At 38.8% G+C, this 24,164-nt stretch overlaps 1 protein-coding gene across 1 annotated transcript in view; it reads left to right on the forward strand.

Annotated features, from left to right (window-relative positions):
* The first annotated feature begins 8,340 nt into the window (after positions 1–8,340).
* Positions 8,341–24,164, forward strand: part of LOC137394181 (potassium/sodium hyperpolarization-activated cyclic nucleotide-gated channel 3-like) — a 44,849-nt gene continuing 29,025 nt past the window's right edge. Inside the window, exons 1-4 of the mRNA XM_068080901.1 lie at positions 8,341–8,756; positions 9,139–9,345; positions 14,046–14,209; positions 16,054–16,304. Coding sequence (XP_067937002.1) covers positions 8,341–8,756; positions 9,139–9,345; positions 14,046–14,209; positions 16,054–16,304 — 1,038 coding nt within the window. The remainder of the gene's footprint in view (positions 8,757–9,138; positions 9,346–14,045; positions 14,210–16,053; positions 16,305–24,164) is intronic.

Consider the following 24,164-nt stretch of genomic DNA (forward strand, 5'->3'; position numbering starts at 1 on the left):
CACTATCAACTATGCTGGACCTTCTATATCAGAAGCTGCTTGGGGAAAACCAACAGGATTATACAATGCTGAAATGCGTTGTGTGCTGGTCTTCACTCCCAAAACACATATAGATTTGAGATGCTGATGTGTTTCTTGGACAATAAGATTTTTATCCTGATAATGTCAATTTACTGTCACTGTCAAGTGAGGTTCAACTCTAGTTTCTAACCAACGAGTCTCTTTCGTCTATACATTTAGTTTAAACTGGCAGGATATACCATGGGCAGATAACTCCAATTTTAATTTTTATGGTGAACTAGTGCCCTTTTTGTCTTACAACCATTGTTTGGTATAATTTGAAAAAGATTTTGTTTGAAATGAAATTATTGTCAATAAAGTATTATATAATTTAAAATTTCTGCTGTGATCTAACAGGCACGAGGTGGCTTTCATCAGGCTCCTTTGGTAATCCCGAAATTCAATAACAAAAACTTGTGTGTTTATCATCAGTTGAGTCTATATTTGAGGCTAAGGAGATCGGAGGTGATATACACTGTGTCTGGTTAATGACTACATTGCCTACTAGGTATGTATCTAAGCATACTTTGTCAAAATGAATAAGAAATATTTTAGTGAATGTTGGTTTGTCTGGGTTTACACCTCATAGCCTTATAGCTCATGTGTGTCTAGATATTTTTTATCAAATAAGTATTACTGAGTTTTTAAAAATGAGAAGTTGGTCAAATACATCTGTTCTCGCAATGTACATGTATTGCAACCTATCAATTGATGAGACCTGGTATCCCTAGTACTGTTATTTGCTGATTGAGGTATAACGTTAATGTATAGAAGTTTGTACATAGAATCATAATTGCCATTGAGGTCTCTGAAATTTCTGCACTGTAATATGATGCAGCTTTAAAGTCTTTGTTCATAGCCTTAGTAACTAACCAATGAGAAGTAATTTAAAAAGTAAATGAGACGCAGTTGAAATTTGGTTTAAATTATTTCGACTATTTCAATGAAGGAGGCTATGAAACTTCCAACATCATCACTTTATGTTTTAGATTTTGGTTTTTAAAAACTTTTAAAAACTATTCATTACAGTTCAGTTGCTTTGAAAGCTGATTGGCTGTTGTCACAAGCTAAATAATACCCATTGCATTTGTAGCCTTCAGTCTTTAGCCTTCTTCTCGAAATACCGTAACTCAAGTCAAATTTTGACTGAGTCTCATAATTTTTAAGTTATGATACAGGCAACTTTGATTTTACTATAAATGGGTGTATTATTATATTTGTTTAATAATTTGTGCTAGCAAACTCTATTATTTTCAAAGAGCCTTGTCAACCTTTACCAGGTTATCATAACTGTGAATACCAATCAAAAGGCAACGGCTGACTACTAGCTAGCCTGGGCATGGCTCTCCCGAGAATTGGGAGAGAAAGCCTGGGACACATAGCAACAAGCGGAGAAGACAACTCTAAAAGTCGACTTATGAAGTCGCTAATATCACAATCGTTATTTCCGAAGGAGTATCATGTGACGGTCTTATTTATGATCCACGCGAGTATTATGCATTATTTTTAATCTGAATTGGCAGCAAACAAACGCTGGTTAGTAAGTATGAAATGTTGGTTGCATAATAAATCAATCACGAGAGTTATATTATTTCATATGTTCAATTCATTATGTTTTGATTTAATTATAATAAAAAATTAAATCAATTTAATAAAAAAATTCACAATAATAATACAAACATAGCAAACGAATAGCAATAGAACCACAAAAATGAATCGCACGCTGCTAGTAAAGAAACGTTTATCTAGTAAAATGTAATATCAGTTTTATTTTACTCGCGAGTATGATGATTACTCGCGACAGTTATTATGAACAACTCGGACCTACCACTGCAAAACGGTGCCATCTGAAAGCAAATACTATTTCCGTAGCCAGTAGGAAAAACTATAGTTTAGTCAAAACCTGCGATAATATGTTGTAAAGCTTGAAACTGTTCTGGTCTCAGTGTGACTATGCCTAGCTTTGATAGTAATTTTTGAATCGCTCCATTTTTTATCAGTATAGGAAATGAAACTGCTAACGTGAAAACGCAAGAGAATAGTAACCTATGGTTCTTATCGTTTTATTACCAAACGGGGTGTTACATAACTACCCAGCCTATCAAAAAGATAGGGCTTTTTACGAGACCAAGTCACGTGACCGTGACAATAGGCTTTTAAACGCGCCACATCTAATACATCGTGAGATCCGAATCTAACGACACGCTTCCATTAGTATCAGTCTAAGCGTCATATGTAACATATGTCGCTCGTTTTACAGAAGTTATCTTACCTTTTTTTCGCTATGTGTCCCAGGCTCTCTCTCCCAATCCCCCACGAGAGCCATGCCCAGGTTACCTACTAGCTGTTTTACTGTCAGGCAGAATTGTTTTAGTTGCTTAATGTTACCTACTATGTGAGACCTACTACCTACTAGCAGGTTACCTACTACCTACAATGTGAGACAAATCCGAAATATTTTGGCTTTTCATAATAATATAAAGTTGCTTTGGCCATTTATTGTAAATCATGCAGTAAGCTGTATACCCTACAGGATGAATTTATTCGCCGAGTTATATTTCGCGAAAATTGCTATTTCATGCATATTCGCGGATTAATTTATTCGCGGCTGAAAACTGTCACTCTCTATGAAGAGTTAACTCTATTACATCTACCAATAGAGTTAACCCTACGCATGCGCGCATTGTGTGTTTCGTTTTCTATTTAGCTTACAACTATGGGTCGATCATGCTAAGCTATAAATTTTTTGCTGCGTTCAGAGGTTTTCACGAATATTCATAGATTTGGAGGCCTTTGATGAACCAACAATTTGTGGTAAGTAATGAGTTTTTTCAAAACCATTTACTAAATTAGTTGAATTTTACTTTGGTTCTTCAGTAAAATGCAATATTTATTTTTTCCATCCCTACCGCTTCATTATTTGTTTTAGTGTGAGAGAGAGATTTTTCATCATACACGCAAGCACAATGACTGCAAGGGTGGTGGTATATGTCATTCTTAGAAGATCATCAATCATTCAGGGAGGTCTGGAAATTGAGGTAGAAGTGACTGCAGCTACTTATGAGAAAAATATATCTGTTTAAAAAAAGGAACAATAACGCCTTTATGAGCACAAATCTTTGGCCAACCGGCAGAACTTTGCAATAGTAAGCCACGAGGAGAGTTCTGATGATAACTTCCTTACCAGCCATGTAGTAGCGAGAGAATCGCCTTTAACATCTACCCAAGACAGTGACAGCGATATAGAGCTGCTATTACCAAAATAACTAGTCAGAGAGCACCAATACACGCTAGTATTCACTTATCAAGAGTATCAGTTTAATTTTATTGCTCTAGACAACCGCCATATAGACTAAACTGTTTATATTTACTCCATTCATCGTTTGTAAAATTTTATTTGTATTTGAAATATTTTATTTGTACACTCAAGTTTGTAATAAATTATAACATATCTATACATGAGATAAAATATATAATTTAATCATGTTTGCTGCAGCGATATCAAGGAGTTGTTGTCGATGAAGGGGGTCGAGGTTGACTGGTTGCTTCTTTGCCAATATTCCTGCCTTGATGAATATTACTACTTGTCTCTAGTTTTCGTAATCAGAGTAGGTTGTTTCATTCTCAATCTGCAGTAAACACAAAAAAGAAAAAATATTAATAAGTGTTACGGAAGTACAAAAACAATAGCTGAAGTATTTAATGAAAGTGATCAGTTTTTAAACAAAAGAATTAACTAATGCAGTTAATTATGGAAAAACGTATCTGCACTGCAAATCAAATACATGCCATAATGTCCAGATCAAAATCATGATCGTCCTCAATTTCGGTATTAGAGATTGATGGAGTTGATTTCAATGTAAAAAGACTAGGAGAGATTTTTTGCGATGACGAAGCCATGCCAAATAACTTGTGAAAACCTTGAATAATTTTGTAAAGTTTGATGCAATGGCAATAAAACTCGAAGCCCGGTGGTGATTTTAAAGAAGTATTGGAACTTGGTTACGCTTAGTACTTCTGCCTAGCGGCTATTTTTGCGATGACGCCATTCTGCATATTTTGTGACAACCTTGAATAATTTTGTAAAGAAATGTGATGCATTGGCAATGGTGTTAGCTCAAAGCCCAGGCAATGATTTTAAAATGTTTTGGAACTCAACTACGCTTAGTATTTATATTAAAAATTAGCCTAGCAGCTAGTTTTTAATTTGATGCAGTAGTTATTCTCCCTCGTGATTAAACATAGAACTAATTATTCGCGAAATTGGCTGTTCGCGAAATTGTGAATTTTTATAACCAACGAACATTTTCATCCTGTAGGGTAATTGTTAGCCAACAAGTTTGCATGTACAAATTCACCAAAGAGATAAATCGGAATTTAGTTTTAATAAATCAGGGCTAAAAGTTTTGTAGCGACTCATAAATAGTCAAGCCTTTTGTTACAGTTTATATATCAATAGATTAGAGTAGTTGCTCTAAGACAATATAGCATATGTTGAAAAGTAGTTGTTATCAGCTGACATACAAACTAATTTGTGCTTAATAATAGTGTGAAAAAAAGGACAGTCTATAAAATTTTAAGTTACTTTGTGTGTTAAATGTTTCACTCAAGTTCCCACCGAAGAGGACTCTGGTTGTAATGTTTTGAACCTTATGTGTAATATTGTCTACTACAATCAGGCTGAAGGCGTCTGTTACTGTATTTAGGGAGCGCTGTATTTAGGAAGGGATTTTCCTAACTTTGTGAGCCATCAACTGTTCATTCAATCATCATTATTGCAAACAGGTCAAGATGTAGGAACTCATTAGGTCAATTGGCCAATCTTTTTATTTTACTTTATGTGTGCAAAATATCGCAGATTTGGCAGGTAGCCAATCGTGTCAATGGTGAAATATCCCTGTTGACTATTTATCTGATGGTGCTGTTCAGCCACAATCAATATTCTGTTACTTGTGTTCGTTAGTAGACATTAGATATAAGATGTAGCAATGTTTTTCACAATACATTGCATGGCAAAAAGGAGTGACTATCGAAAAAATATTTTAAGGCCATTCAAGTGGTTTACAAAATTGTTTTTGTCAAAAAAGATCACATTTTAAGATTAGACAACTCCAAAATTGAAACAGTCATATTATGGCTGTGAAACTAGTCTATCGCCTAAAGATTCTTTGGTGATCCTGAAAAAGTAACTCATAATGGTTCTAAACACCAATGCAGGAGAAGTAATGGTTAAAACTGATTAATTTTCACATCATTCAATGAAATTTAAAAAATTTGTTTATAAAGCAAATTGCTGATGCTGAACTAATAATTCATGAGGGAGTGTTACACTTTTGAGACTTAAGGTCTGTACTCTCATGAAGGATCATGAAGGAATGAGAGTTACGATTTAACAAGAGAAAGTTACACTTTTATAGGAGTTGCCCTCTCATCAAAAGAGTTATACTTCAAATGTTGACTTGCAACAAAATTCACATTACAGTTATTTGGTATCAAAAGATTCACCTTGTCTTACTCTGCTGTGTTGTAGGTGCAAAATATGTGGAAATGTGATTACAAGCTCTTAAAAGCTCAAAAACGAACAGTTAATCGCCGCCATTACGAAACCGCTGTAAATCGGAATCAGTTTATTTCTCTGACATAATCAATCCATTTGGTTATTGTTTTGACACGTGATGTTCTCACATGAATTGAAAGGCCAATAAAAGGTTCAATATAAAACTTCTCAGAGCGCTAGTTTATGATAAACACTTTGGGGTTTTACCGAAAAGCCCGTATCAAATATAGATGCTCGCTACTTTAAAGTTTTGTTTCAGCTTAGCCTAATCGTCTAGCCGTAATCTGATCATGTGACCCATACTTCCTGCCAAACAGCGCGAATAATTTCTGCAGCATTTTTTGACACAGGTGACCAACAGGCTCATCATGTTTATCAGAGGATAATATTAGCCTGTCTTGACAAGCTGTTGTTTTTGCGTAGTTGTCCCCCCGTCGAGCGGCGAGCAACAACAGCTTGTCACAAGACGTACTGCACCTGATGCATCAGCTGCACTTATAAGGAGTTGTTCTCTTCCGTCCACGCGGCTCGGCTGTGATGTTATTCCAGTCGCTCCATTGGTAATCATAACGGATTTCATGCAAAAATTTATGTAGAAAAATTAAGATAAGAACGTTTAACGGGCGACCCCTCTCTGCAGCAAACTTTATTAGAACTTGAGAACTTAGGCAACAACAGCGACTAAACATGTCGTTATTTGTGCGCTCAGTCAGTTTTATTTCTATTTTTGTATCAGTCAGTTTTATTTGCTCTTATGGATTTTATTTTGAGTTTATTTTATTCTCAAGTTTTACTAAAGTTTATCACAGAAACTGGTCTTTGGTTAAACGTTGTAATCTTGTTTTTTTTTCTACATAAATTTTTGCGTGAAATCCGTTATGATTACCAATGGAGCGACCGACATAACATCGCGGCCAAGCCGCGTAGACGGAAGAGAACAACTCCCTATAAGTGCAACTGATGCATCAGGTGCAGTACGTCTTGTGACAAGCTGTTGTTGCTCGCCGCTCGACGGGGGACAACTACGCAAAAACAACAGCTTGTCAAGACAGGCTAGGATAATATGCTCTCCTTCGGTTAAAAAATTAAACGAACTTTCACAGTGGGTTTTGAGATATCAGTGCTCAAAGTGACAGCATTACAATGATGATGAAATAGGTGCGTAAGGACAATAGGCATGGTTTTATTAAATGCGTGAAGTATATTTGTGAAAATATTTTGACGAATGAGGTCGCTTGAAAGTGTAAACAGAAGCCATCTTGTTCAGTTACGTCCCATTTGAGCCGTTTTGGAAAGGGATTCTAATCTACGGCAGGTTCGTGATGGCGGCGATTAACTGTTCATTTTTTAGCTTTTAAGAGCTTGTTATCACATTTCCACATGTTTGGCACCTACAACACAGCAGAGTAAGACATGGTGAATCTTTCGATACCAAATAACTCTAATGCGAACTTTGTTGCAAAGTCAACCTTTAAAGAAAAATTATGCTCTCATGAAGATAAATGTTCCTTTTGAAGAAGAGCTATACTTTTTTAGGGTACGTTACAACTAAAAAAACATGCATTTTCCATATGAAATTTTCAGGTTTGGAGGAGAGTTGCATTCTCATGAAGGAAGGCTAAACTCTCGGTGCGAGTTGCGTTTTCATGAAAGGAAAGTTAGTGTTGAAAGAGTGTTGTACGTTCATAGAAATGAGTTACATATTTGGAGGAGGAGACTAACCTCTTACATTAGTAAGTTAGTCACGAATATCAGTATCACCATCATTATAGGAGTAATTAGACTTCTAGAGAAGAGTGGCATTCCCATGAAGGATTTTACGTTTTTGCTACTGTATTAACAAAAACACTTTTGTTAATATATAATGCTTATAGCTTTACTTTTATTGAAACTGATACCCTAGCAGTCTCGTGTGCCATGAGAGGTTGCTAGGTGTGCTGATAAAGTACAGGAAATACCTTTCTGCATATTCATACATTGCTAGTCATGTCTATGAGCGCGGGTGTTGAAGTGTCGCTAAATAGTGCCGAAAGTCTTGACTCCGAATCCCGTAGGGTGCAAGCTTTTTACAACCTCCAAGCCTCAGACGATCACAGCTCAAATTATAGTAAAAAAGATCGGGCTGGGTCATTGATAATTCGTATTTCGCTTCCAAATATCTCTTTTTCAGATTCATTATTATGTGTTTCGACTTTGCGTAAGTTTATTCTCACCCTCGCTATTCCTTAGCAACAAATAAGTTCACCGGTCGACTTCGGAGCTTTTATCGGGTTGGACATGCTAATATATCATGAGCTTATTAGCGAAACGCTATCATAGTCAAGCTGCAAATTGCTTCATTTCCCTAGTTATGAAGTCAACAAGTATACTAATAATACCTGTTGACTTGAGAAAAATAGGTTAATATGTGTAGCACTGTAATCTGCATGATTTCGTTTATCACTCGGTATTCTTCAGTTGATTTATTGGTTTTGAGTGAAAGGTGTAATGTGTGTTAGACTTCTGACTGTACAAACATGCTCTACAATGAACTGCTAAAAGCGATTGCAACATTCGAGCGATCAATATCTATACGGAAGGGTAAGAGAGTGATGCCAGAGCTGGCAGTTAAAACGTGACAACATCTTACACTGTATGCATACATGAGCGAAATAAAACTTAAGTATTTTTCTAAAGAAAATATTTTTCTTTATATCGAACAGTTCATACACGAATACTTAAGAATGGATCGACAGCTTTTAGCACCTCTGCAGTTTCATGTGGGTAAGGACGAGCGGATATATGATGATAAAAAAACCTTGATATCTCCGGTAACACCTAGCAAGGAGCAATGTCCGTCCGAAGTACTAAATTCAAAGACTTTGAAACAGGATCGTTCAAAAGTAGCGTACAACCAAATTCTTCAGTCAGATGAGACGGTGGATATCCCTACCGTAAGCATCAACAACACGCATGGAACTGAGAACGATGTCGCCAAAACGGTACCGCATCAAAAATTCTGCAAAGTTGCAGGAGATGCAGAAAATCAGGGATGTAGATACTCAGGATTGAAAGAAGAAAGTGTAGCAATAGAAATACCTGATGACGAGGAAAATAACACATCTGATGTGAATGAAAATTATCTCAGACACCGGGAAAGGTAGGCTCTCATTCAAGGCTGCTCTAAATATCATGTAAAATCGTGGATTCAAGAAGGTTTGGAAATAGAGTCTCACTTACCTCAGTTAGAATTATCTCCCCTACATTGCAAAAGATCGCATGGAGTTTAATTTAAATTTACATTTTTCTAGCTCTTTTATGTAACAACGACATTTGATATGCAATATTTCTCAGAGATGGTGCTTCTCAGCTTGTAGGTATGTGCTCTAGTCAACCTTATTCATCAATGATTTTGCATAATCGTGAGGTTGAACTAATTGTCAAGTTGAAGTAATCATCAAGTTGAAGCAAGCATTTTGTTTGGCTTAGCCAGGTTTCCTTACTGCTGTTTTAGGATTTTATTTTTTGGCTGAATTTTTTAGCATTTTTGGAGAAAAGCCCCAAACAACCTCTCAAAATGGTAGTTCACAGCACGAGCACCGGCTGGCTGACTATTTCGCTGGATTGCTGACGGCGTCAGAAAATAAATTAACTATGAAATTTTTTGGAACTCAGTCTACAGCAGTGAAAGAAAAACAGAGGCAAATGATGATCCAAAGCTGTATCATTCACCCCTGCAGCAACTTTAGGTAAGTTGTGAAAATACCACTATCTAGCCTGAAGGATAACTAACCGCTTCACAAGTTGCTAAAGTGGCAGCACCATCTGGCTTCCTGAGACTGGCAAAGGTGGGTGGTCCTGAAGAATAAGCAAGGTCAGTGCACCAGCTCAAAGTTGGGGCTATCAAAACACTAGTTACTAGTATTCGACATGAAGGGCCTGCTTTCACTAGCTAATTATTTTAACCTCGCAAATGAAATGTTATTTAAACTTGGTTCTTTTCAAAGCCAAGCACTCATTTACGTATCAAACTATTTTATGTTCACGCACCTCTATCAGTTATTAAAATATTCCAAGTATTCTGCTTGTTTGTAGCGTTTTTCAGAGGTCATGCCAAGTTCTGCTGAGGTCATAATGTATTTATACTTCAACATTGATCAGCGTCTTATAGTTTTAAAAAGCATATATTTTATTTTCTAAAATTTAATTGTTTATGTATGATTTGTTATTAATTATGACCAGATCCTCAGACGTTTAGATTTCATGAGTATGAGATCTCGGTCTATATGGCTATCTTTGTAAGATATGGTCTAAGCAGCAACAGTTGAGGTCAGTCAAAAGTCACTGGTCTTGAGTATTGGCTATGCCGCAGGTACAAATAGGATTATCAGTCGTTACCTTCTCTCATTACCAGCTTCATCTCTTATTATTATCATTATAAGCTTCATAATGTCGATACTTAAACTAGAAGTGACAGTTTATGAATCCTTGCAAAGTGAGAGTGCAACAACACATAATGCTTTTAACCATATTATTGTAACATTCAAAGGTTTATGTAAAAATACCAGACATGTATGCATGTCTTATGTAAAAAGTACATGTATTCCCCACATACATGTACTTTCTTGAACAGGCCAAGTATTATAGGCTACGCGATATGTAACATAGCCATACAGGCAACCAAATATTCATAACCCGCTTTCTATCCATTGCCTTCCATGCAATTAATGCAAAAAGCAAAAGTTGATGTGAGTATTTGGCCCTTGTCAATACCATGTCAATATTAGCCGTGTTCAGTTTTGTGTACTCCCGATTGATATGTAAACAAGTTTTGTGTGTCAGAAAATGTTCAGAAATATCCTCTTTCTAACAGGCCTCTAGTAATGCTATACACGGCATCAAGCAATTAGCAAATTATTGAGTTGTTGATCAATACAGTTCAATAAATATTAACAAGCTATCATGTATGTTCAACAATAAATACCGTGCCTGTCCAGCTCAGCGTCATTATTGACTTCTCTACGCATCCCTTGCACTAATTGGTTAAAATCAATTAATACGTATATTTGCCTTCCTTATATCTATTGCCACGATGGCCTTTATAATAACTATGGGCTTCTTGTTTTCCTGCAGTCAAATGTAAAAATGACCTTGTCATAACCTTCCTGTAAAATAGTTTGAAATTGAGTGAGTTGACAATATTGTGTAAGTCAATTAGTAGCCTGTCTTGACAAACTGTTGTTTTTGCGGAGTTGTCCCCCGTCGAGCGGAGCGAGCCAAACAACAACTTGTCACAATACGCACTGCACCTGATGCATCAGCTGCACTGAAAGGGAGTTGTTCTACTCCGTCTATGTGGCTTGGCTGCAATGTTATTTCGGTCACTCTATTGGTAATCACAACGAATTTAGCCCAAAAATTTATGTAAAAAATAAGATATAAACGTTTAACTAAGCGACCAGTCTCTGCGGTAAACTTTAATAGAACTTAAGAACTTAAGAAACAACAGCAACTAAACATGTTGTTATTTGTGCGCTCAATCAGTTTTATTAGTATTTTTGTATCAGTCAGTTCTATTTGTTCTTATTGATTATTTTTATTTTTAATTTATTTTGTTCTTAAGTTCTACTAAAGTTAACAGCAGAGATTGGTCTCTGGTTAAACGTTTGTATCTTTTTTTTACATGAATTTTTGGGCTAAATTCGTTATGATTACCAATAGAGCGACCGAAATAACATCGCAACCAAGCTGCACTGACGGAAGAGAGCAACTCCCTTTTAGTGCATCTGATACATCAGGTGCAGTGCGTATTGTGACAAGCTGTTGTTTTGCTCACTTCGCTCGACGGGGGACAACTCCACAAAAACAACAGTTTGTACAGACAGGCTAAGCGCCGACCTACCACTTTAGCCGATGAAAAGCATCTTCAATCGTCGTGAACAGAACCATACACGTCAATTGAGTGACTTGACAATATTGTGTAGGTTGATTGGTTGATTCCATTGGTTTTTGGGTCTTGATGTAAACGTGTCAAGGGCATAACTCTATGTATGTTATTGCATTTACTTTTGATGAGAATTAGCCTCTGGTTCTTGATTTATAATTCAACAAGTACAGGTGGTTGTGTAATGATGCAGCATCTTTGTAAAACTTAATATGATCTATACATCTTAGCTAAATTATATATGCGAACCGTATTACTCTATCGGTTCACCAACGATCTTGTAAGGTCTCTCACATAGAGATCAATGCAGCTAAAATCGTCAGGATTGATAGCTGTTTCTTAGTGAATAATTCATCGCTGCATCAGACTACAAGTGGTGGACAATCACAAAGTACTACTGACTCGGAGCAGTTGTCTCCCTCTCCTTGTTGCTACTAGCAACGCGATAACTATGAAGATAGGATTGACAACTAGCAGCGTGAAGATGACAAGAATGGGCTCTCATGCCGCCAGGGTTGCTGGTCATTGCTGCAAGAAAGACTCATGTGGAAACTATCAACTAATATATTCTTGGATGTGCCATTTATTTAAAAGATTTTATGTAGCGTGTGCCACTATTAAATTTTATGGATTCGGTGTGAATTTTACGGCGCAAATCTTATTATTATAGAGAACTGTGGTAGATCGATAAGCTTTAGCTTCTGATCTATTGCAATAGTGCATTGTAAATTTTACTAATTCTTCCAGCTAGTAGAAGTCGGGTACCCACCCTAACACCAACTGGCATGTGGTCATGGCATGTGATCGACTCGCACCACGCCAATTTTTCACATAGAGCTGTAAATTATTTCTACGGCCATTAGGGAGTGCGCCAGATGTCTAGAGCACTCCTACAGCGTTGAAAACTAACTATGTTACGTATTGTTACACCTTGTCTCCAGATATGCTTCACTATCTGAGTTCCTGTGTAACACCATGTCTCAGTATATTCTTTTTTTACACTGTTTGTATGTTAGCTGTCCATATTCTCACATTATTTTTACTAGCATTTTTTCAGCAGGCCATTTGCCGGATGGAAAATAAACGTGGAAGCTGTTAAGCATGCTGTATTGTAACTTATTGCTATACAGCGAGTGTATCAACCAACATTCATAAGAAACATTTTGCTTCATTGTTTGAGGCTAAGTGAGTGATAGAAACGCCGGTGTGGTACGCGAGTAACTACTAGAGATTTGAGTGTTGAGAGCTGACAACTCGGCATAATGTGTAAAGGATGAGTTAATTGAGTGAGGACCGTTGTTACAGAACATCACTTGTCAGTAGGGCAACACTGCTAATCAGTAAATAGTACATTGTTTAAATCTGCAAAGCCTCATGCTTCAAACGGTAAGCTAAATCTCATTGTATGTTTATTCAGGTGTTAGTTTACATATTTTGCTAATCGTGTGTGTTGACATTTTGCTACCTCATGTTCACTTTCAAAGACTCAAAATGGCACGAACTTTGTGTATTTTTAGTTACAAGAATTAAACTTGCTGTAAATCTAGCTTATTCAAATACATATTATTAGATTTAATTAGCATTAGAACTGTGCATGTAGGTCTCTTCTTTGGTCTCTTTGCCTTGCCCGATTTTATTAATCAATCTATCGAACATTTTTATAAAGCACACATTGAAAACAAAGTGGTCAGGAAACATATTGTCATTGCCTTCCTCCTCATTGCCTCCAGCTTGTCTGTAAACCTGTCATACATCTTATTGACCAACAGGTTCTGAATAATTTTGTAGTGACAGACAAGAATTTTGTACGCTGGCGTTGTCCATCTGCTAACAGGCTTCTGTGTTTGAATAGTGTATAGGGCCATTGGAGCAGCTTTAGTCTCGTGGTTTAGGAACTTTGACCTTGTGACAACAGGTCAGGGTTCAATTCCCAAAAAGGCCACTATTGGTGACATTAATGATATGCAACTTTAAATCGCTCTCTGCAACTAAGCATGTCTCTTCTTGTCAAGCTTTCTTTACCACTTGACACTAACATGTCCAGCCAAGATTACGGTGCCATTCTTTTTATTCAACTTAAAAAACTATGCAGTACCTTTGCTTGCAGTAAGCTCACACTCGATGCTCAAGTGAGCACACAGCCATATCAAATGAGATTTCACCTGTTTACCAATCATATGGAGAGCTCTTTTGGTTAGCAAATGTAGGTAGGAGTGCGCTGTAAATTACTAGTTACTAAACACTAAATTGGGAGTAGTCTTCTCCTATTCTACACATTACATGTGCTAGGAAAATAGCTGGCAACTCATCGCAGGATTTTATCCTGTAGTTCATCGTGTTTCCAATATCCAAATAATCGGTGAGTTTGACAGACAAGTCTTGAAAATCTATTGTAAAAAGTATTCAATGGCCGCTGCATCATGCCTAAAGGATATCTTCACCTTATTATTATAGCCTGTTACTTAAAAGCATTCGGTTCAATCGTAACACTACCTTGTACTACAGGTTATACTGGGATCTCCTGATGCTCGCCTTTCTCGGCACGAATATCATTGTCTTGCCTGTCTCCATAGCCTTCTTCTTCAACGACTTGGGCTCCCATTGGATGATATTTAACATTGTGTGCGATTCGCTTTTCCTTATTGACATCGGTATCAACTTCAGGACAGGTAAGACATATCTAGTAATACTTCCTCCTTCATATAATCAATCAAGCATCTTTGCCATTGACTGGCTGACATTGCATCACCCCGGAAAATCTAGTTTTATAATTATTATTTTAATATTATTCTAGTTTTATAGCTATAAAAAAATCAGTCATTTGAGCTGTCATCCAGCATAAATTTAGGATCAATGTATCTGCCCATTCAACATTGCCATCATCATCAAGTAAAACATTATTTTAATAAGTGAAACCAAAGAGAATTCTAATAAAAATTTACTAAACTTGCAAACTTTCACTGGTAGAGTCTACTGGATTGCTCATTTATGTGGAAAATTTATTGTTGGATTTTGTTAGCTTTATTTCCTGGTTAACAAACAGTGTGGTGAGACTCCACAGTACTTGCGCTGTCTCATCGTTCCCTTTCTACAGTACTTGCGCTGTCTCATCGCTCCCTTTCTACAGTACTTGCGCTGTCTCACCGCTGCCTTTCTACAGTACTTGTGCTGTCTCACCGCTCCCTTTCTACAGTACTTGTGCTGTCTCACAGCTGCCTTTTTACAGTACTTGCGCTGTCTCACCGCTCCCTTTCTACAGTACTTGTGCTGTCTCACAGCTGCCTTTCTACAGTGCTTGCGCTGTCTCACAGCTCCTTTTCTACAGTACTTGTGCTGTCTCACAGCTCCCTTTCTACAGTACTTGCGCTCATAAGACACAAAATAACAGAGTCTACACATCTAGGAGGTCTGAGATAAGAACTTCTATCACTTTGAAAAGTAGAGTTTAAATTAAATTCAATTTTTTTATTCCAACAATGAGCCCAGTATGAAATGAAAGACACAAGAGCTGGTCAGCCCGATTCCAACTTGATTCATTGTTTTCAGTTTCCATGTTTCTGCTTTTGTGTGTTTTTATTTTCAATTAAATAATAAGTTTTTGAAATGGCCTTTATTAAAACTGCCTCACAAAATAGCGCTGATTCTACCTGCATCGACTGCATATGCATATGCTGCTGTCATAACAACATCTTTAATCTCATGACACTGTTGTGCTTCTCTTTAACAGCATTTAAATTAATACCTAAACATTACACGCTGCGCTATAAATCACTCATGAGCCAAGATAAGTGCCTGTTAATGCTATTCTATGTACAGCTTGATATGCACTGATAGGTTTCAATACGTCATGTATGCCATCATATTGCTATATACCGAGGTATATAGCAAGGTATACTCATATTTATTGCTATATATGAGGTCAGAAACCAAATGTAGGAAATATATATAAGAATGTCCTGCGGTTTGTTTAATTCATTCTAAATCTTACAAGCCTATGATAGCTTTACAGAAGCCCATGATAGCTTTACAGAAGCCTATGATAGCTTTACAGAAGCCTATGATAGCTTTACAGAATCCTATGATAGCTTTACAGAAGAAGTTCATCATATAAAATGTTGATAAAATTATAAATTATATGAATTAATGATAGTTATGAATATAAGAAGATTTTATTGTTTAATTTAGAGGTTCTTGGGTGTAGGTGAAACCTAACTGAATTTAAATGAGCTAAATTTTAATTTAATTTAGTTTTTTTTCATTAAAAGTTTCAATTAGATTAACGTAATAGTTTATTTTACAAATAGTTTAATTGATTTATAGTTTTATTTAATAGATTTTTTGGTGTTATTATATTTTTGTTTGGCTTTTAGTTTGTGCCAGCCTCTCTCTTGACTTAGTGTCAAGTATTTCCTCATACCGTACTTTATATCAGATGCCAAGTACTTCTTACGTCCTAACTAGATGGAATTATTTTCTCCTACCGCTTCGTTATAATCTCCGACGCGCGTTGTAGGCTTGCTCGATGAACAAGCTAAAGGAGAGATAATATTAGATGGTAAAACTATTGCTATTCGATATCTCAAAGGATGGTTTTTATTGGACATGATTAGTAGTGTGCCCCTCGACTACCTCTTCCTATCATTTGAGGGCTATTCCTACACAGCCGGCCGTGCCATTAGGATACTCAGGCTAGCTAAGCTCCTTCAGCTCCTTCGGCTGCTGCGGCTATCTCGACTAGTAAGATACGTCAAAATATGGCAGGAGGTAAGTAACAAGAAGTACATATTTACTTTAAACTAGGCTAACTACATAACTGAAAGTTTACTGCTTTTGGAATTGTCATTCCTTTAAAAAAATGATTAGACTGTCCAAAGATTTAATGGCTTAAAGCAAAACAAATCTTAAATAAAGTTGATCGCCAAAATTCTTTTGACAATCAATTTTGGTTGGCAGCATGTGTCATTGCCTTATTGAGTCAAATCATGCACAGCTATATTCAAGTCATATGTAAATATAGCACACCGTTTTTATCCTTTTATGCTTCTCGCACTATTAAAAAAATATAACGTAAACCCTCTAATTGAACACCATGGCCCTCTATTTTCCAACCCTTCTTTTATAGTGGCGGTCAATTAGAGGTGGCATTCAAATAGAGGCTGGCATTGTATTTTTCAAATGGTTTGTTAGAATTTCAGGAAGATAAATGTAGCCCTTTCACGGCTGTAGCGAATGTCACCTATATTTCGCCCTCATTTTCCAGTGGAGCGATATTGAATTTTTTGGACGCAATAAATCTACTAACTTACCTTCAACTTGTCAAAGATCTGTTAATAAATATACATTGAGAGACCGAGAAATATCTTTACCAGTTAATATCTATTGCTTGCAATTAACCTACGACGATATTATAGCCCGTCTCATGTTTAGCAATTTGTTCGAGCCTTCAGTTTTTATTTCATTCTAAATTTGAAGAAATTTTTATTTTGTATCTATATTTAGCAATGTTGTATGAAAGCTCATTGCACTCATTAATATTTTTGCTGCAGTTTGCAGCCAAAACAAAGTTTTTTATGTGTAATAGAAGAGGAGTTACGAGTGTCGATCAATTGTAAGATCAGATAGCCGCAATGACGATATCAAATAATATGTTATAAATCTGCAAATTTATAAGTTATATAAGAATAATCTATCAACTGCTACAAAGATATGTTTATGAACAAGTGACATAAACAAACAATACTTATATTACATGCAAAAACCAAAATTAAAGCTTTTAAAACAAAAATATTTGCATCAATTGCTCGGTTAGCTGCGTTCTGATTGTTGCTTTCAATGAAATGAACATCTTCTGATCGACCAATACTTTTCACAATATCTTCTGACCTCAACTCTACTTTTACACTGCATAACTAGTTGATATTAGCGTCCAAACAATTTTTCGGCAGAGCAAAACTCTTACGCGTTGCTAAATGCAATGCGTAAGAGTTTTGCTCGCGAAACGCCACCTTTTTATCAGCTCAAACGTAAACTGTTTTGTATATACATGTGTTTACTTCGAAAAGTCGAGACAGCCTTAAACTAGGAACTACTATTAGCCTGAGACAGTTGTTAATTATTTCTATAGTGCTGCTTTCAAAGTTCATGTATTATCGTAAATTTAAACCATTTTTTATTTATGTACATCAAAGTATCAAGACCTACTAAAGAACTACTATTAGTCTAATACAGTAATTAATTATTTCTATGGTGTTGTTTTCTAAGTTTTAACAAAAAAGAAGGTAAAAGCTTTGGAGTGTGACAACGAGAGATTTGATTGTTATTGATGTAGACGATTCATTATTAATGCGATTTTGTGGACACTTTTCTATTGATTCCTTGATATTATGGGTTCATAAAAAACAAAGATTGTCAAAGTGGTGGTCAAATGGAGCTGGTGTTCAAATAGAGGGTGGCGCTCTATTTTTCAACCCTTTATTCATAGTTACAGTCAAATAGAGGGGTGGGCGTTCAAATAAAGGTGACAATTAATTAGAGGTGTTACGGTAATTTCCAAATGAAATAACATATTTCGAATTTCCTATTTTTAATCTAATTATGTTATGAGTAACTTTAGCTACAGGAAGTAGCCTGTTATCACGTGAGTTATGAAAAGCTGTTTCAGCATCTGTAAGGCTATTTGCATAGCGCTTACTAAGGTTGAGTTGAAGATACATCTTTCCTTCAAACAAATGCAAGCTTGTAAAAGTCACTAGATTTGCATTTCAAATCTATTATATGGGAATTATTAAAACTGCAATCGGCCTTTGTGTCAGCTTGACTCATTCAATGCAGTTTTAGGATGTCGTGTTATTACCATATTGTAATAAAAAAGTGGACGACAATTACGACACCGAGTTTCCACCATTGTCGTCGCAGAACAAAACCCTTAAAACGGAAATGATAGCCCTAAAAAGGGCTGAGGTGGTTGGTGAGACTACTGGCACTCAAAAATCGATTTTGACTGGTAGCCCGAGAGGGTCACTGTCGTCCCCGATAGGATCTACCGATGGGCGAATGGTCTTGGACCCGACTTCATGCTTGTAAAAGCGAATGAGCTGTCAATCAGTGTGTACCCGTAATTGTAGACGTCAGAATGCGCAAGAGTTGATGACGTCTTTTCTAAGCCTATAATCCGGCAGCTTCAAATTGCTAACTCAACGGATCTATATTACGTTCATCGCAATTCAGACAAATTTGAATAGTCATTTATAAGGCGCACGCTTAACACTTGTTCAATGTAGAGTGTATGTATGTGTGATACTAGCAATTTTTTTATGTTAACCATTTATTACCATATTGTTCTAAGATTTGCATGTTACTATACAGACACAAAAAAAATTATTATTACTCGTATTGCGTGATTAGTTAGTGACAAATGTTATCGTTTTTGTATTCGAAATATGTTATTGTGGAATTGGTTGACCTGATTACTGTGCAGCCAATCAATTTGTGGATTTTTCTTGGGATTGCTATATAACCTGCCAGTTTGATCATTGTTGTTGTGTTACTGCTTGGTACTGAGAGATATAACACCAATAAAGATACTGCGTTCTTTACAAACAAGCTCTGCTTGAGTTGAAAAGCAAATAGGTATAACATTCTTGTCACTGTTTCTGACTTTAGCATTGTGATATTAGCCAGCGTATCATAGCTGCATTCACTATAAGTGCTATTGACCGAACATCAAGAATTATTGCGCTTGGCTTGCTAGGGTGTAATAGTTGAGAAAAGTCACCATCGAGTCTGTTTATCGGCTCACCATCGAGTCTGTTTATCGGCTCACCATCGAGTCTGTTTATCGGCTCACCATCGAGTCTGTTTATCGGCTCACCATCGAGTCTGTTTATCGGCTCACTCTCGAGTCTGTTTATCGGCTCACCATCGAGTCTGTTTATCGGCTCACCATCGAGTCTGTTTATCGGCTCACCATCGAGTCTGTTTATCGGCTCACCATCGAGTCTGTTTATCGGCTCACCATCGAGTCTGTTTATCGGCTCACCATCGAGTCTGTTTATCGGCTCACCATCGAGTCTGTTTATCGGCTCACCATCGAGTCTGTTTATCGGCTCACCCGCGAGTCTGTTTATCGACTCACCCGCGAGTCTGTTTATCGGCTCACTCTCGAGTCTGTTTATCGGCTCACCCACAAGTCTGTTTATTGACTCATCAAGTTGTGTGAACTCGCTCTTGAGTTGGGAGTTGTCTATCCTTGTCGAGTAGAATTTACTTCACTGGTGGCAGCAGTGGGATATTTCTGCTAGAGCAATCTAGACGAACCCAGAATGCCTACACGCACTCGACGACAGAGGTTAGAAAAGGAAAGGTTAGAGAAAGAGAGGCTAGAAATGGAACGGGGGTGTCGTGACCATTACAGTGGTGATGAGGAAGAAATAGGGCGACCACACATGAAGGCAGCTGTCCCACCACATCATCCAATCCCCGCACCCACATTTGATGGAACAGAAGATGTAGACACATTCATCACTAGCTATGAAGCCATTGCTAAACATAATAGATGGAGTGATGCTGAGAAGAAGCTACGTCTTCGGCTATCCCTAAAGGGCCCTGCTACAATGGGAACTAATGGCGACTCATGTGAGGAAGTGTACGATAAGCTACAATCGCAGTATGGACTCACTACAGATATGGCAAATACTCTTTTGCGGGGGTTGAAGTTAAAACCTAAAGAAAGCATTCATAAATTTGGGGAAAAAGTAATGACATTGGTGAAAAAGGCGTACCCAAATTTAACGACTGATCAACAGGATCAACAAGCGAAACAGGAAGTTCTGTGTGCAGTATCAACAATGCCACAATTGGCATGGACATTACGGTTGTCACCACCAAGTTCTCTCGCAGAGGCAGTCGATATCATCCATAAATATCGCTCAATGACAACTGCCGATGTAGGGATCCACCGGTTAGAGACAGAGGACGTCCAAGACCTGAAGAAGCAAATAGAGCTGCAGGCTGAAGAGTTTCGCAACTCTCAAAAGGAAATGCTGGATAAATTTGCTTCCATGCAAATGGAACTAACCCAGAAATTGGTGGAATCACAAAGACAGTTGGCAACCTCCCAGCGTGAGCTGTTAAATGGACTGGCGGCTAACCGGAGGCCTCGAACCACCAAGGACATACGCTGCTACAATTGCCAGGGTTTAGGACATATTTCTCGTGACTGCAGACAAAAGAAGGCGGGAAACGAATCAGTTCAGCAGTCATAGGCCCCGGACAAGCTGAACCAAACCTAAGGGGTGACACACTAGTTAGTTTCTGTCAACCTTCCGAGGCCACATCGTATTATGTTCGGGCTCAGGTAGGAAAGACAAAATTTACGCTTCTTCTCGATAGTGGTTGTTCCCGATCCTTAATTCCTAAAAGAGTCCTACAACAGCTACCCCCGTCTTCCTTCACCACCCCCTACCTGTCGTAGGCCAGGGTGTGCTTGCAGATGGCCAACGAATTCCATTGGAAGGGACAACAAAAGTCACATTGAAGTTGGGCAATGAAGTATTTGTAACGAACTTCATCATTGCCGAAATAGATAACCATATCCTGTTGGGTTTTGACTTCTTCAAGAACTTTAACTGCCAGATTGATTTCAAGAACAATCAGCTGGTCTGCCAAGGACAGAAGATCGATTGCTGCGCTGCCAACGGAGAGCCCTTGCAGGTCAAGGTCCAGGCCAAATACACTACATCCATTCCACCCCGTAGTGAGAAGCTCGTTCAAGCTAGGTTGAATCGCGTTTGGAGGCATGGGGCAGCGTGTATAGAGCACACTGGTGGGCTGCCAGGGCTAGTAGTGGCCTCATCCATACATCAACCGAAAAATCAAGATGTCTGTATACGCATAATGAACTATTCAGATGCGGAAATGGAGCTGAAGTCGGGACAGGTCATCGCAAGCTGTTCCATAGTTGGGGCGGTGGAAGATAACCCAAACATGGGGCCGACCAACGGAGCGCTTCCGGAAGACCTTGAGAATGCTTTTCAACAATGGTGCCATAGGTTGGACGATAACCAAGTAAAAAGGGCAATGGGATTATTGCAGAAAAATCAGTCAATTTTCAGTACAGGCAAGTATGATCTTGGAAGGACAGCTGTTGTCCAGCATACCATTCCTTTGGTTAGAGATGCACGACCCATCAAACAAAGGCCTTATCGGCATGGCCCGGTTCAAGAGGCAGAAATCGAAAAGCAAGTGCAAGAGCTCAAGGAACATGGCCTAGTCAAGGAGGGCCATGGCGCTTGGAGCTCCCCAGTTGTGTTGGTGAAAAAGAAAGACGGCAGCTGGCGCTTCTGTGTGGACTACCGTAAGCTGAACGAACTCACCACCAAGGATGCATACCCTCTCCCTAGAATTGATGATAGCTTGGATGCCTTGGGTGGTAGCAAGTGGTTCAGTACTCTAGATCTTGCCAGTGGCTATTGGTAAGTGGAGCTAGAAAGTTCTGCCAAGGAAGCTGCCGCTTTTACTACTAGATCCGGTCTTTGGGAGTGGCAAGTTCTTCCTTTTGGCCTTACCTCAGCACCATCTACATTCGAACGATTAATGGAAACAGTTCTACGGGGCTTGCATTGGCGCACACTGTTGATCTACCTAGATGACATAATTGTGTTTTCTGCCGATTTTGACACTCACCTAGAACGCTTAGAAGAGGTCTTTCACAGACTCCAGGCTGCCGGATTAAAGCTGAAGCCATCTAAATGCACGCTTTTCGGGGAGAGGGTACATTACCTGGGGCATGTGGTGAGCGCTGATGGGGTGGAAACCGATGCGACCAAAATTGAAGCTGTTAGCGAATGGCCCTTGCCCAAGCATAAGTCTGATGTCAGGGCCTTTCTGGGCACTTGTGGGTATCACCGCAGGTTCATTGCAAATTATGCAGAGTTATCTCGACCACTCAGCCAGTTGTGTTCTACCCGAGCAGAATTTTGCTGGGACAACGAGTGTCAGCATGCCTTTCAGACTCTCAAGAATCATCTGACAACTGCGCCGGTGCTGGCCTATCCGGACTACTCGAAACCATTCATTCTAGATACGGACGCAAGCCAAGTGGCTTCTGGAGCGGTCCTGGCACAAGAACAAGGTGGTCAAGAGAGAGTAATTGCATACTATTCTAAGATGCACTCACCGGAAGAAGCGAACTATTGTGTGACGCGGCTGGAGCTACTGGCTATTGTGAAGGCCCTAAAACATTTCCGTCCGCAACTATATGGACGGAGATTTGAGATACGCACTGACCATGCCAGCTTGCCATGGTTACTGCGAGCTTCAACGCCGACAGGTCAGCTAGCCCGATGGTTCGAGGTACTCTCGGAATTCGAATTTACCTTGAAGCACCGCAAGGGGCTGAAACATAATAATGCAGACGGACTAAGTCGGCAGATCTGCCAAGATTGCAAGCAATGCCAACGCTACCTTGTTCCCGAAGCATCCCAAATGCAGCCAGTACGCATTGATGCAGTATCCACTCATCTAGCGGGACAGCAAATTGATTTGGCCAAGGCTCAGGAGTTGGATGAGCACATTGGCGATGTGTATCATGGGGTCCGGGAACAGAAACCCCCTTCAGACCGGTACCTGGGATGGCAGGCAGAAAAGCTAGTTAAATTATGGGAGCACCTAAAATTAGACGAATCTGGTGTGCTGCACGTAGAGTTGCCTTATCAAAGTAGACGAGTCTCAAGGGTGATATGTCCCCGTGTTAAACAAGCAGAGGTAACACAGACCGCGCACCAATCTGCCCATCTTGGTTTTAATAAGACCCTGGCCATAATCCGCCAAAATTGGTTTTGGCCTGGCATGACGAGTTATGTCAGGAAGTGGGTGAATGGATGTGTTGCTTGTCAGAAAGCAAAACCAGCACGCCACCGACACTCTGATCCCCAAAACAAGCTGGGGGCCGGAAGACCCTGGCAGGTTATTGCGGTAGATTTATGTGGGCCCCTGCCAGAGACTACCGACGGTAACACCCAGATTTTAGTCCTCGCAGATCATTTCACCAGATGGTACGACGCCATTCCAATCCGTGATGGGCAGGCCTCAACAGTAGCTAAGGTTCTAGATGAGCGAGTGTTTAGCTACTTTGGGATCCCTGAAACAATACACACGGACCAAGGAGCACAGTTTGAGTCAGCTCTATTTAGGGCCTGCTGTGAATTATGGAACTGCAAGAAAACCCGTTGCGCTCCCTATCATCCCCAGGGAAATTCGATAGTGGAAAGATTGAACCGGACACTGGGAAATTCCTTGAGGGCTATGCTGGCCGAGTCAGAACACCAGGAATGGGATCGCCTAGTGCCCCAAATCATGCGGATCATACGGGCTACGCCACATCGAAGCACTGGAGAGACGCCCAACTCATTGATGCTAGGGCGAAATGTCCGACTGCCGCATGACCTCCTGGTCAACTACCTAACCGGGTTGGATTTTACAGAGGACGAGTATGCTGCACAACTACAAAAAGACATGCAGACCGCATACATAAAACTACGACAGCATCAAAAATGCAAACCTCGGACGGATGACAGTGAAGAAGAGCCAAAATTTGTCAAAGGTGATCAAATCTGGCTCAAATCA

The sequence above is a fragment of the Watersipora subatra genome, chromosome 4 (genome assembly GCF_963576615.1).
Source record: "Watersipora subatra chromosome 4, tzWatSuba1.1, whole genome shotgun sequence".
In the NCBI taxonomy this organism is placed as follows: Eukaryota; Metazoa; Bryozoa; class Gymnolaemata; order Cheilostomatida; family Watersiporidae; genus Watersipora; species Watersipora subatra.